The sequence below is a fragment of the Octopus bimaculoides genome, chromosome 2, assembly GCF_046866305.1.
Source record: "Octopus bimaculoides isolate indiv1 chromosome 2, ASM4686630v1, whole genome shotgun sequence".
NCBI classification, from domain to species: Eukaryota; Metazoa; Mollusca; class Cephalopoda; order Octopoda; family Octopodidae; genus Octopus; species Octopus bimaculoides.
The window spans coordinates 189,862,294-189,875,069 of record NC_142929.1 but is presented as its reverse complement, the minus strand read 5'-3'; the positions used below and the strand labels follow the sequence as shown (position 1 = coordinate 189,875,069).

At 41.9% G+C, this 12,776-nt stretch overlaps 1 protein-coding gene across 3 annotated transcripts in view; it reads left to right on the top strand.

Moving 5' to 3' along the window:
- Positions 1–12,776, top strand: part of LOC106872932 (fatty acid synthase) — a 69,160-nt gene that overhangs the window by 43,031 nt on the left and 13,353 nt on the right. For 2 of the 3 annotated variants that reach the window (XM_089348237.1, XM_089348236.1), the window contains exons 24-30: positions 187–368; positions 3,706–3,918; positions 5,906–6,079; positions 7,193–7,393; positions 8,335–8,552; positions 11,654–11,851; positions 12,117–12,489. In XM_089348237.1, coding sequence (XP_089204363.1) covers positions 187–368; positions 3,706–3,918; positions 5,906–6,079; positions 7,193–7,393; positions 8,335–8,552; positions 11,654–11,851; positions 12,117–12,489 — 1,559 coding nt within the window. The remainder of the gene's footprint in view (positions 1–186; positions 369–3,705; positions 3,919–5,905; positions 6,080–7,192; positions 7,394–8,334; positions 8,553–11,653; positions 11,852–12,116; positions 12,490–12,776) is intronic. The other variant, XM_089348238.1, reaches the window with a different exon arrangement.

Sequence of the window (12,776 nt, the reverse complement as noted above, 5' to 3'; positions counted from 1 at the left end):
CTCTGATGAATTGAGGCCGTTCAGCATTCGATTACATTTGGAACTTCGACAACAGAAGATGCAAATAGCCACAATAGTGAGACGTACGTAGGGAACAAATGACACACACCACACCACACACGTGTATGTGTGTAAAACTCTATCGAGTAAAAGGAATTAATTGTTCGATAATTGTTTGTTCAACAGAAATATCGTGAAATACGAAGTGTTGTGGCAAAATGATCTATTGGATTTCATGAACACCATCTTTGAGTATGGCTACTCTCACTTCCGGACATATTTAACTGCTGTAATATTTAACCCAGCGCTGCACAACGAAGGACTGCACCGACATACTTTCTTGTTAGCAGCATTTGAGCTAGAGACCGGTGAGAAACATTTACTCATATTAAACTCACTCCCTGTTATTTACGGCACCATTTTAGAGAAAATTAACATTTGATAATGTAACATTTAGCGATTGTTTCACCGTGGAATCGTTTCTGATTTATTATAAATAAAACTGGAAACAGTTAGGGCGACAGTTGTTGAAGATCTTTGATTTATCTTCTTTGGAGATCAAACTCGTATAATAGATCTCGGCTCAGCATTCGTTTGACTATTAATCCAGATTAATCTAGATCTACAACCTCATTGAAACCTTTGATTACCTTCTGTGATTTCACCATGTTTACAAGACGATTTACTAAAAATCTGATTTAAAAAAAAATCAAATATATATTAACATCTGACATAGGCGCAGTAGTGGATGTGTGGTAAGTAGCTTGCTTAACAACCACTTGGTTCCGGGTTCAGTCCCACTGCATTGCACTTTGGGCAAGTGTATTCTATTATATCCTTGGGCCGATCAGAGCTTTGTGAGTGGATAAGGTAGACGAAAGCCGAAAGAAGCCCGTCGTATGTATATGTGTGTATCTGTGTTTGTCCCCCCCTAACATAGCTTGACAACCGATGCTGGTGTTTTTACGTCTCCGTAACCTAGCGATTTGGCAAAAGAGACCGATAGAATAAGTACTAGGCTTAGAAAGAATAAGTCCTGGGTTCGTTTTGCCCGACTAAAGGAGCAACATGAAATAAAGTGACTTGCTCAAGGACACAACGCTTCGCCAGGTATTGAACTAGCATCCGACAGCCGAATAACCTAACCACGGAATCACGTGCCTTCATGATTGAAGTGAGCAGAACAAAGGTTCACCTCCAGCATTTTTCTTTTGCCTTAAATTGTTACATTTTAATAAATAATTTCCTTAAACCTTTACCATTTCCTTTTATTTTCCTCTCATCGTACGTCAAAAGTTTTCTTACAACCCTTGAATCTCTTCTCAGAACAAAATAAGACCCCACTCACAAGTTGAAATTCAAAGCTTACAATTTAGTAGGCTTTAAAATTAAATTATTCATCATATGACGGCTAACTTTAAGCTGTTAGTCGCCGTATGACGGCTAACTTTAAGCTGTCAGTCGCCGTATGACGGCTAACTTTAAGCTGTCAGTCGCCGTATGACGGCTAACTTTAAGCTGTCAGTCGCCGTATGACGGCTAACTTTAAGCTGTCAGTCGCCGTATGACGGCTAACTTTAAGCTGTCAGTCGCCGTATGACGGCTAACTTTAAGCTGTCAGTCGCCGTATGACGGCTAACTTTAAGCTGTCAGTCGCCGTATGACGGCTAACTTTAAGCTGTCAGTCGCCGTATGACGGCTAACTTTAAGCTGTCAGTCGCCGTATGACGGCTAACTTTAAGCTGTCAGTCGCCGTATGACGGCTAACTTTAAGCTGTCAGTCGCCGTATGACGGCTAACTTTAAGCTGTCAGTCGCCGTATGACGGCTAACTTTAAGCTGTCAGTCGCCGTATGACGGCTAACTTTAAGCTGTCAGTCGCCGTATGACGGCTAACTTTAAGCTGTCAGTCGCCGTATGACGGCTAACTTTAAGCTGTCAGTCGCCGTATGACGGCTAACTTTAAGCTGTCAGTCGCCGTATGACGGCTAACTTTAAGCTGTCAGTCGCCGTATGACGGCTAACTTTAAGCTGTCAGTCGCCGTATGACGGCTAACTTTAAGCTGTCAGTCGCCGTATGACGGCTAACTTTAAGCTGTCAGTCGCCGTATGACGGCTAACTTTAAGCTGTCAGTCGCCGTATGACGGCTAACTTTAAGCTGTCAGTCGCCGTATGACGGCTAACTTTAAGCTGTCAGTCGCCGTATGACGGCTAACTTTAAGCTGTCAGTCGCCGTATGACGGCTAACTTTAAGCTGTCAGTCGCCGTATGACGGCTAACTTTAAGCTGTCAGTCGCCGTATGACGGCTAACTTTAAGCTGTCAGTCGCCGTATGACGGCTAACTTTAAGCTGTCAGTCGCCGTATGACGGCTAACTTTAAGCTGTCAGTCGCCGTATGACGGCTAACTTTAAGCTGTCAGTCGCCGTATGACGGCTAACTTTAAGCTGTCAGTCGCCGTATGACGGCTAACTTTAAGCTGTCAGTCGCCGTATGACGGCTAACTTTAAGCTGTCAGTCGCCGTATGACGGCTAACTTTAAGCTGTCAGTCGCCGTATGACGGCTAACTTTAAGCTGTCAGTCGCCGTATGACGGCTAACTTTAAGCTGTCAGTCGCCGTATGACGGCTAACTTTAAGCTGTCAGTCGCCGTATGACGGCTAACTTTAAGCTGTCAGTCGCCGTATGACGGCTAACTTTAAGCTGTCAGTCGCCGTATGACGGCTAACTTTAAGCTGTCAGTCGCCGTATGACGGCTAACTTTAAGCTGTCAGTCGCCGTATGACGGCTAACTTTAAGCTGTCAGTCGCCGTATGACGGCTAACTTTAAGCTGTCAGTCGCCGTATGACGGCTAACTTTAAGCTGTCAGTCGCCGTATGACGGCTAACTTTAAGCTGTCAGTCGCCGTATGACGGCTAACTTTAAGCTGTCAGTCGCCGTATGACGGCTAACTTTAAGCTGTCAGTCGCCGTATGACGGCTAACTTTAAGCTGTCAGTCGCCGTATGACGGCTAACTTTAAGCTGTCAGTCGCCGTATGACGGCTAACTTTAAGCTGTCAGTCGCCGTATGACGGCTAACTTTAAGCTGTCAGTCGCCGTATGACGGCTAACTTTAAGCTGTCAGTCGCCGTATGACGGCTAACTTTAAGCTGTCAGTCGCCGTATGACGGCTAACTTTAAGCTGTCAGTCGCCGTATGACGGCTAACTTTAAGCTGTCAGTCGCCGTATGACGGCTAACTTTAAGCTGTCAGTCGCCGTATGACGGCTAACTTTGGAAGTATACTTTTACCATCATGGCTAATATCGAGAAATATGGTAGACATATCTATTACACTTTTTCTTGTATCTAGGGATACTAATTTTCTAAAGAAAAGCATTTATTACCTTAAAATGGAATTAAAACAAATTTCTTATTTGTATAACAAATCCTATGACTATTCAGTAGTTTACTTCCGCTCCTCCGTCTGCGATTCTCTCGTGCTGTGTGGGTATTCATTCATTTACTCATTGCCTGTCACCAAGCCTAATATGTACACTAATCTTTCAATTAAGTCTCTTTCTCTCTCTACTTCCTCTCGCTATTCGATGTAATGCATGTCTAGAGAAAGCAGCCAACCAACATTTTAAATCGCCTTTTATAGAGAGATAAAGGAAAATACATTATCGCCGAGGATCGTATTTAAATAAGTGTTTTTCTTTCCAGGTATTTGTCAGTCTGGAGGTCTGGTGTTACAATTCAGTCCGCCCCCTGTTGTGCTTTATCTGAAGGATGTGGAATCTCCCAAACATGAAGACTTATTTGTTCAGAATATGTTGGTCTATGATATCTCCAAACAAACACACGCCACCGTATTAATATATTCTGGATTCCATTCTGTAACAGGGAAGGCCAACATTGGTATCTCACTGGTCTTAGGTAAGGCACACACAGCTATTTTCTACCCGTTGTACCCGCTTAACAAGAAGGGAAGCAGCTGCTGCGTTGGCCTTTGTATATTCTCCACCCACCCCCCACAAGCCGGATCAAAGCGGTTCATTGTGGTTCAATGTGGCTCAGATTGAATTTCATTGATATTAGCCCGAAAGCATACAGATTTCTCTGTCAAATGTAAAGCTGATTTATTCACATTATGTTTGACGGTAATCTGAATGCTAAAGGGTTAATTCAAAACGGTGTTTGTTTATCTTTATTGTTTTGAATTATGTATTATCTTGAAGTTTGGAGATTTCGATGATGTGATTATTCAGTTTTAGAATGAGACTGTGGGGTTGAGGCGAGAGGCCAGGTCTGGTCAGTCTGAGCATAAAACAGGTTATATATTTTGGCCAGATATAGCCAGTTTGAATGCGAAAGGGTTAAGCATGTATTATTTCCATAGCTTTGAAATTTCGATTATGTGATTGCTTATATTTAAAGACATTATAGGCTGAGTGTAAGAGGCCAGATCTGGCCAACTTAAACATAAAACTAGGAGGATATTTGAACTTAGTGTGACTGGTTTGAATGTTAAAGGCTTAAGGAAACAATCTTACAAAATCATTAGCAGAACAAAACGCTTAACAGTTCTTCCGGCTCTTTACGTTCAAATGGCTCTGAGGTTAACTACACCTTTTATTCTTTCGGGGTCGATAACTGGCATCGATGTAATCGACTTTCCCTTCTCAAAATTGCCGGCTTTGTACCAAAATTTGAAAGACAAAGTGCGTCTTGAGGGAAATATCGACAGAGCGAATTCCAGAAGGTTCTTTTGCAAAGTATGAACAGAGTACTACATGTATTTCAAAAGGCCAACCTTGTCACACTATGCGTCACTCTGAATCTCTCCGGGGTACTACGTTAAAGGTACACGTGTCTGTGGAGTGCTCAGCCACTTGCACGTTAATTTCACGAGCAGGCTGTTCCGTTGATCGGATTAACTGGAACCTTCGTCGTCGTAACCGACGGAGTGCCACGATTATGTATATCCTTATATGCGCATCTAAAAATAAAATTGTTTCCATTATTGGTTTGTAGGTATTCAATGCTTGAACAATAAAAGAAAAAAAACTGGCTCTCCGTCGGTTGCGACGACGAAAGTTCCAGTAGATCCGATCAACGGAACAGCGTCACTTGAGTTTCGAAGAGCATCAGCAACCGTTAGGGGTTGGAATCTCTCTTTGGCCGCTAAAAAGAAGGGCTAGTATTCGAGATATGGCCCTAATTAAGTTTAAATGCTTTCACCCATTTTTGTCCCTGTTGGTTATTGTCCCTTTTCTGGTGAAAGCTCCATCTCTTGTTTTCTGAATAATTCAATCGGAAGGGAAAAAGTTCCTTGCGCGCGCGCACGCACGCACGCACGCACGCACGCACGCACACACGCGCACGATGGCTTTTATGTCTTTGTGTGCATCTCCCCCACCCACGTTTGACAACCGGTGCTGGTTTGCTTACCTTTGGCAAAAGTGAGCGATAAAATAGGTACCAGGTTTTAAAGAAACCAAGTGCTGGGATGCACTCGCCCGACTGAAAATTTTCAAGGCGATGCTCCGGCATGACCACAACCTAATTACTGAGACGAGTAAGATACTTCAACTAACGTCGTTTCTTGTTACGTCTTTTTCCGACGTCGGTCTCGGCGAACAAATTTGAAAGCATAATTTTTTCTTTTAAAGAAAACCCTTAAAATCAAGATACATATGAAAATATTTCAAAACCATTCATTAAAATCGATATGAGCTAATAAATTTGTTTTAATGACTTTTCGTGTTACGTCGGTGATTGGTTGCTGAACTTTTCTCCAAAAACCGACGTAAGTTGAGGTATGCCTGCATTTCTGGTTCCATAGTTATTTTCCTAGAATATTTAAGACAAACGAATTTGATTTATTAAATATATTATTTACATTTTTTTTCTTTTTTGTTAGATGAACGTTTTTACACTCGATTTATTGAAGCCGATCGACAAATCGAACAAAGTGACTTGACGAAGGTCCTCCCGTACCTTATTTCGTATCATCTGCTTCACAGAGTCCTTCAGTTGCAGCCAGGACAGACTCTGTTGATTCATCCACCTTTCAGTCAGTACAAACTAATTACTGGTATTTATGCAGTCTAAAACAGCTGTTCTCAGTTATATTTTCACTTCTAGACCCCTTGGATTACTATTTGTTCTGGTAGACCCCGTAACCATTCAATGCTGAAAAAGACAGTTTTATATATCCTTCTTTCAAAATTCCTATTTTGTTTGTCACCCATTCACTTGTGTAGTTTTTCAATAGAATTCTCTGGGAGAATGTTTCAGGGGTCAGAAACATATTGAACTCAAGGCGGCGAGCTGGCAGAGGCGTTTGTACGCCGGGCGAAATGCTTAGCGGTATTTCGTCTGCCGTTACGTTCTGAGTTCAAATTCCGCCGAGCTCGACTTTGCCTTTCATCCTTTCGGAGTCGATTAAATAAGTAGCAGTTACGCATTGGGGTCGATGTAATCGTCTTAATCCCTTTGTCTGTCCTTGTTTGTCCCTTCTATGTTTAGCCCCTTGGGGGCGATAAAGAAATAACATGTTGAACTCTGTTAAGCGTTAGAGAAAGAAGCTTATGTTTCTTGCAACTAATACATCGAAAGCAATTTTTTTTTTCATCGACCCTTGAAATACGTCTGTAGATTCCCAATTTACTATTTTGCTTGCGTGGACCCTCCAGAATCTTATATGAACCCCGGTTGAGAACCACTGGTCTAAGAAGGCAGATATTTTGTCAATCAAAACAAAAAGCTGAAAGTTGAGGGGACCAGATTTGTATGGGGTTTAAAGCAATCAAAGGCTTTACGCGGTTTTTGTGAGACTAGAAATTTATCAAGGATGTTAGAATCATTGTTCATTTCATTTGTGTCGCCTCATGACTCTATTATATATTTCCTTATTGATTGCAGCCTCGTGATCTCGTTTCTAATCACCAGGTACCTGTAGGGGTGGCGGGTCATTAATCTTCCCATTCATTTTTTGCTGACGATTATATCCCTTTGAGCCTCCCCTCAACCTCATCAGTTTACATCAAACCACTCCATTACTCCGAAGAGCACTCAGTAATCCTCTTCAGATGACTTCATGGATCATTGATCATTCTCAATACCACCTCTTTTTACAGATACAGAGTAATCTTAAAACTCTTCTAAACAGACTTTCTATAGCTTATTTGTCTTAATTTCGTTCTAGACGTGCTGTGTCTGTTTCTTATTGAAATGGCATCCGCTTTCTGCAAACACATTTACGTATCGTCTTGGAGCCTGGAACACAGCAGTGATTTGGAAGAGATGTTCCCTGGTGTTTCATCTGTCTGGGGCTTGTACTTGAATAATAAAATATTGTCTTTGACGAAAGGCTTGGGTTGCGATGCTGCCATTACATCTGGAACTGGTAAGTTTCTTCCTAATCGATATTATAATAATAAAATGGGAGACAAACATGGCTCTTCTTTGAAGAAGTTCGCTTTGCCGTTTCGTGGTTTCGAATTCAATCATACTACCGGGTGGGTGTCCTGTGTCGTGGCTTCGTGACCGCCACAGCTTTATAGGTGGAGAGGTTGCTATTTAGTTAGATAATTTAGGAGTTATAGATCTACTTATAGAATTATTAATTTACCGATGCTATTTTTGTCCACAGGTTTCTTTGTTGTAGTTTAATTAACGTTAGTCTTTAATTCTTCCTAGAATTAAGATTCAATGAATGTGGTGATAGCTAAGGTATTGAATGGTACTGTCCGAGTATCGAAACCATAGTGATATCCGTGGGGCAGCCGATGATGGAGATGTGTTGGAGTGTCGGTATGGCTGTTATTGTATGTGCAGAATAGTTTTATAACACATCCATTTGATAAATAAAGGTTGTGGAAACTTGTACAGTAATCCCTCGGCTATCGCGGATGTTACGCTCCAAAAATCCTTGCGATAGGTGAAAATCCGTGATGTAAAAACAGTGTTAGTTTATTATAAACGCAAAACAACACCACAGAGGAAACGACATAAGCTTGAACAATAAACCGCAATACGGCGAGGGATTACTATACTTTTTTTCTTTTTGAATGGTGAACTTAAACCGTGGCTCAGTTTATTACGATTGGCGTCGGCGCAGCGGCTGTGTGCGTATCTGTGCGTCGGTGCAGAAGCGTAAGCTCTGATGTCGACGTAAGTTTTATTTTTCATGTAATTACTATGAATAGCTACAGATTCTTGTGTGTTTATTCTTGACAACAACATTGGTATTGTCAACATAACCGATATTTATCTTAACATAGTTGTTATTGAAAACACACGCACACATATATATATATATATATAATTTGCTCTTTCTCCCTTCAGATATCAATAATGCCTTCATCACTCTCGCAGACAATGGAAAACTTGTCCTCTTAGGAATTCCAGATCCATCTGAATATATTGGTATGAGTGCGTTTCTAAGAAACCTCACCCTTCATGTCACAGAACCTTTCGGTGCTGTCTTTGAGTTCTTGAAACAAAATGATTCCGCTTTACATTCAGAATTGGTAAACAGAATTCTAAACGCCAAGTCTTTTCAGGTATTTTTGACATTTTTAAATTCTTGTCAGTCGTGAGTACTGGCGTAGCTGGTAGGGGCGGTTCGCCCCAGGCAACACTTTTGGGTCTGCTGTAGGCAATATTTTTTGTGGGGGGTGGCAAGTGGAAGGGCTGCCTCCGGCGGCACACACTCCGGCTATATTAGTGGCCGTGAGTATGGTTTAGATGTTCGCTTTGCAACTGCGCGGTTTTGGACTCTGTCTTACTTTGCAGCCCCTACGATAGCCTTTGGTCAACCAATGCTTTGTGTGTGAATTTGGCTGATAACTCAGAAAAAGTCCGTTGTCTGCGTGTGTCTTCATATTTCTGTTTCTCCTACCACTTGACAACTGGTGTTCGTTTACGTCCCATTAACTTAGCGGTTCATCAAAAGGACCAATAGAATAAGAATCCCGCTTTTAAAACAATACGCTCTGGGATTGATCTGTTCTACTAAACCCCTTTGAAGTGGTGCCCCAGTATGGCTGCAATCCAATGACTGAAACAAGTGAGCGATAAAAAGATGTCCTCCCCTTGTCTCCCATCGCACAGTGTGCTCCCCACTCCGTCTGCCAACCTTACAATATGCTCCCCTGTTCTCCCATCCAGTTCTGCGATGTGCTCTCCCCCCACCCCACCTGTTTTCCCAGTCCAATGATGGCCCCTTCCTTTTTCCCTCCCCTTTACAATGTTTCCCACTTTCTCCCGTTATGCAGTGTGTCCTCTCTTCTCCCGGCCAAACAAAATGCTCCCCACTTCTCTCAGCCCTGCTTCATGCGTCTTCTTTAATATTTCTCTAACCCTTCCTCCCAGCATCATCACCTTTGCATCAGCTGAGAAATTGGTTTTGTAAAATTAACTTTCACACAAGAAGTCTATAGTTTTAACAAAACGACATGTCACTGCATAAATGTTATCTGATGAAATCTCTAATGTTTCACACAAAATCATGTGACATGTCATAAAACCACGTGATCCTCTCGTCTTTTCCACCCTACCCTTACCCCATCTTCTATCCTCCTCTGTTCAGGGATGTGGGCAGTGACATCCCTGCTTTTTGCTCTCTTAATGAAATTCAGTATTCTGAGTTAGATTAAGAAATTTAAAGCTGTTTAAAATCTATACAGCCCTCCACCGTCTCCGGTTTTAACCCCGTAGGCGATCACCTAGTTTCTGTAAAGTATAGTGGAAGCCTTGAACAGAAGCGTCAGTTTTTTTAAAAAATCATTAATATTCTTCTGTGCTAGAGGACGAGTAAATGTTTGGTAACCGCTGAAGGCATTTATGTATTATTAATGCAAAGGCTGAAAGAAACGTGATTTTAAGTTCCGGTGTAAAAGAACTAAATGTAACAGATGTGTAGTAGTCCTCCTCCTCCTCCTCATTATCATCACCGTTACAAGTGCCGACTTTGTACGGACCAATTTGTTATGAGATTTCTATCAACAGTTCAGAATGCATTACTGGTCTCGTACAGAGTGTGACAAACAAAGAAGCAAAAAAGACTCTGCAATTTGCAGATGAACGAACATTCTGACGGCAAACGCAGTGTGCACTGGTTCAAACAGCTCCAACAACGAAGTAAAATAAGCTCGTGCTTAGAGCATTCAGGGAGAGGGAAGCCATAGAAATGGTAAATGGTTTACGGCACACAAAAAAAAAGTCGCTTTAAACTTTCTAAAATAGCATTCGAAGTGGTTTATATGATCAGAAATGTTATCTTGAACTGTTCATGGTGTCATTTGGAGAATCTGATCAAAGACTTTCTAATTAAAAACAAAAAAAAAAGGCGCAGCAGTGGTTGTGATAAGATTTCAAGTTCAGTCCCACTGCGTGTCACCTTAGGCAAGTGTCTTCTACTATTACTATAGCTTCGGGTCGACAGAAGCCTTGTGAATGGATTTAATAGACGGAAACTGAAAGAAGCCCATCGTTTATATATATAATGTCTGTGTTTGTCCCCCACTTCACCATCGCTTGACAACCGATGTTGGTGTGTTTACATCCCCGTAACTTAGCGGTTCGGCAAAAGGCACCTGTAGAATAAGTACTAGGCTAACAAAGAATGTCCTGGGATCGATTTGTTCGACTAAAGGCGGTGCTCCAGCATGGCCGCGGCCAAATGACTGGAACAAGTAAAAGAATATACAAAATAAATATTATTTTCCATGCCAGCATCGAAAACGAACGTTGAACGACGACGATCTTAATATTTGGTTTCGTTTTAAAAACTATAAATTTATTTTGTTTGAAACACATATGGGGGCACCAAATTTTTTTTAAGTACTTAGGGACCTCTATAGGCCTTAATCTGACCCTGGGTTCAAATCATGACGGTAACTGGGGAAAAAAACGGCAAAACATTAGCTACATAAAGATTCCATTGCTATTTTGCTGGGTTCATAAACGTAACGCCAATGGTTGCGTAAAATATAGGTTTCCCTGTTGCACCTTGTAGAATTTCCAGAGTCTATGAGCACAAACTTGTTCTTCCGAACCATACAAAAGGTAATTCTGAATTAGTATTAAATTATATTTTATTTCACTAACAAACGTAAATGATTTGCAGAGTGTGTTGTGATAGTTGTTCCAGTTTTTTTGCATTGCTATGTGTGTCTGTCTGTCTGTCTGTCTGTCGAACTTTTCGCCTGGCACACAGCTACTTCCCTCAGTTGTACTTCCTCTCAGCTGAGAGGTCTTCGTTCTGCAAGCTAGTTGGTAACCTCACTGGTGCTGGCATCACGTAAAAAGCACCTGCACTGGCTCCACCCCTCTAGTGTGCCGCCTGTGCCCCCTCCAGTTTGCCGCCTGTGCCCCCTCCAGTTTGCCGCCTGTGCTCCCTCCAGTGTGCCACCTGCGCCCCCTCCAGTGTGCCACCTGCGCCCCCTCCAGTGTGCTGCCTGCGCCCCTCCAGTGTGCCGCCAGCACTGCTTCCATTTGCCGCTAGAACCCTCTCACCTTCCTGTTGTTGCCAGCCCACTTGTCCTTCCCTCCCGTTGTCACTAATGCTCTAACTCTGTTCATAGTACCGTCCTAGGAAATCTTTGTTGCAATACTATTTACTCACTTGTCATAACAGCTGTCTTCTTTTTTTCTTTTTTAGTTCTGTGATGGCTATTCACTGCAGCAGAGTCTTTTGTTCACTCAGTTGCATACTGGTGAATTTGAAACCCCCGTCAGACTGACTAAGATACAAAACTTCTTTGAATCTTTCGAAGACAATTCAGAATTTGTCAGTAAATTTGCTGACAAGAGCTGGGATTTTTTGGAAAATATAAAGCAAACACTGAGTTCGTATCGGGTACGTTTACCATAATTCTAAGATCTCTATTCTTCATTTCTGTTGTTCTGAATTGATATCACTTAGCTTTCGTAAGGCAGCGAGCTAGCAGAATGCTTAACGAAATTTTGCCCGTCTATGTTCCGAGTTCGACTTTTCCTTTCATCCTTTTGGGGGTTGATTAAAAACAGTACCAGTTGAATACTGAGGTCAATATGATTTTTGCCCCTCCCCTAACATTGTTGGTCTCGTGTCCAAAATTGAAACAATATTATTTATCTTTCAGAAAATTTTTCAATCACCTGTCACCGTTTCTTGTAGTGACAAGACACGACTACAGCAGTCTCCTATGACGCCATCCATAATTGTCACTCTTCCTGAAAGTCCGTCATTGCATAATGAAGATCCTCCCTTTGAAAATGTCTGTAGGAATCTGTCTCAATGGAGGAAAACCCCAAAACTCAATAGAAATGTACCATCCCCTTTGAAGATCACATCTTTTGCCGATGAGGAACTGTTGGTTATGAGTCCACCAAAACCTGATTTTTCACCTCGTATTAAAGAATTAATGAAACAGGGACAATATAACGACACTTTGGTGCCATTAAACTCCCTAGAAAATGGTGAAAAACCACTTTTTATTGTCCACCCAGTAACAGGTTAGTAATTTCTTTTGTTTCACCTTTTTATTGACATTGTGGTTTATATTTTTGTGGCATGAGGTACGGTGCACGGCTGTGCCGTTAAGAAGCTGGCTTTGCAGCCGAATGGTTTCAGGTTCCGTACTGGAATTGATTCGTTCGATAAAAAAAAAAAAAACCTCCTTCAATATAGGTGCAGACGTGGTTGTGTAGATAGATGTTTGTTTCCTAACCACATGGTTCCGGGTTCAGTCCCACTTCGGGGCTCCTTGAGCAAATGTCTTCTACTTATGTCAGCCTTGGGC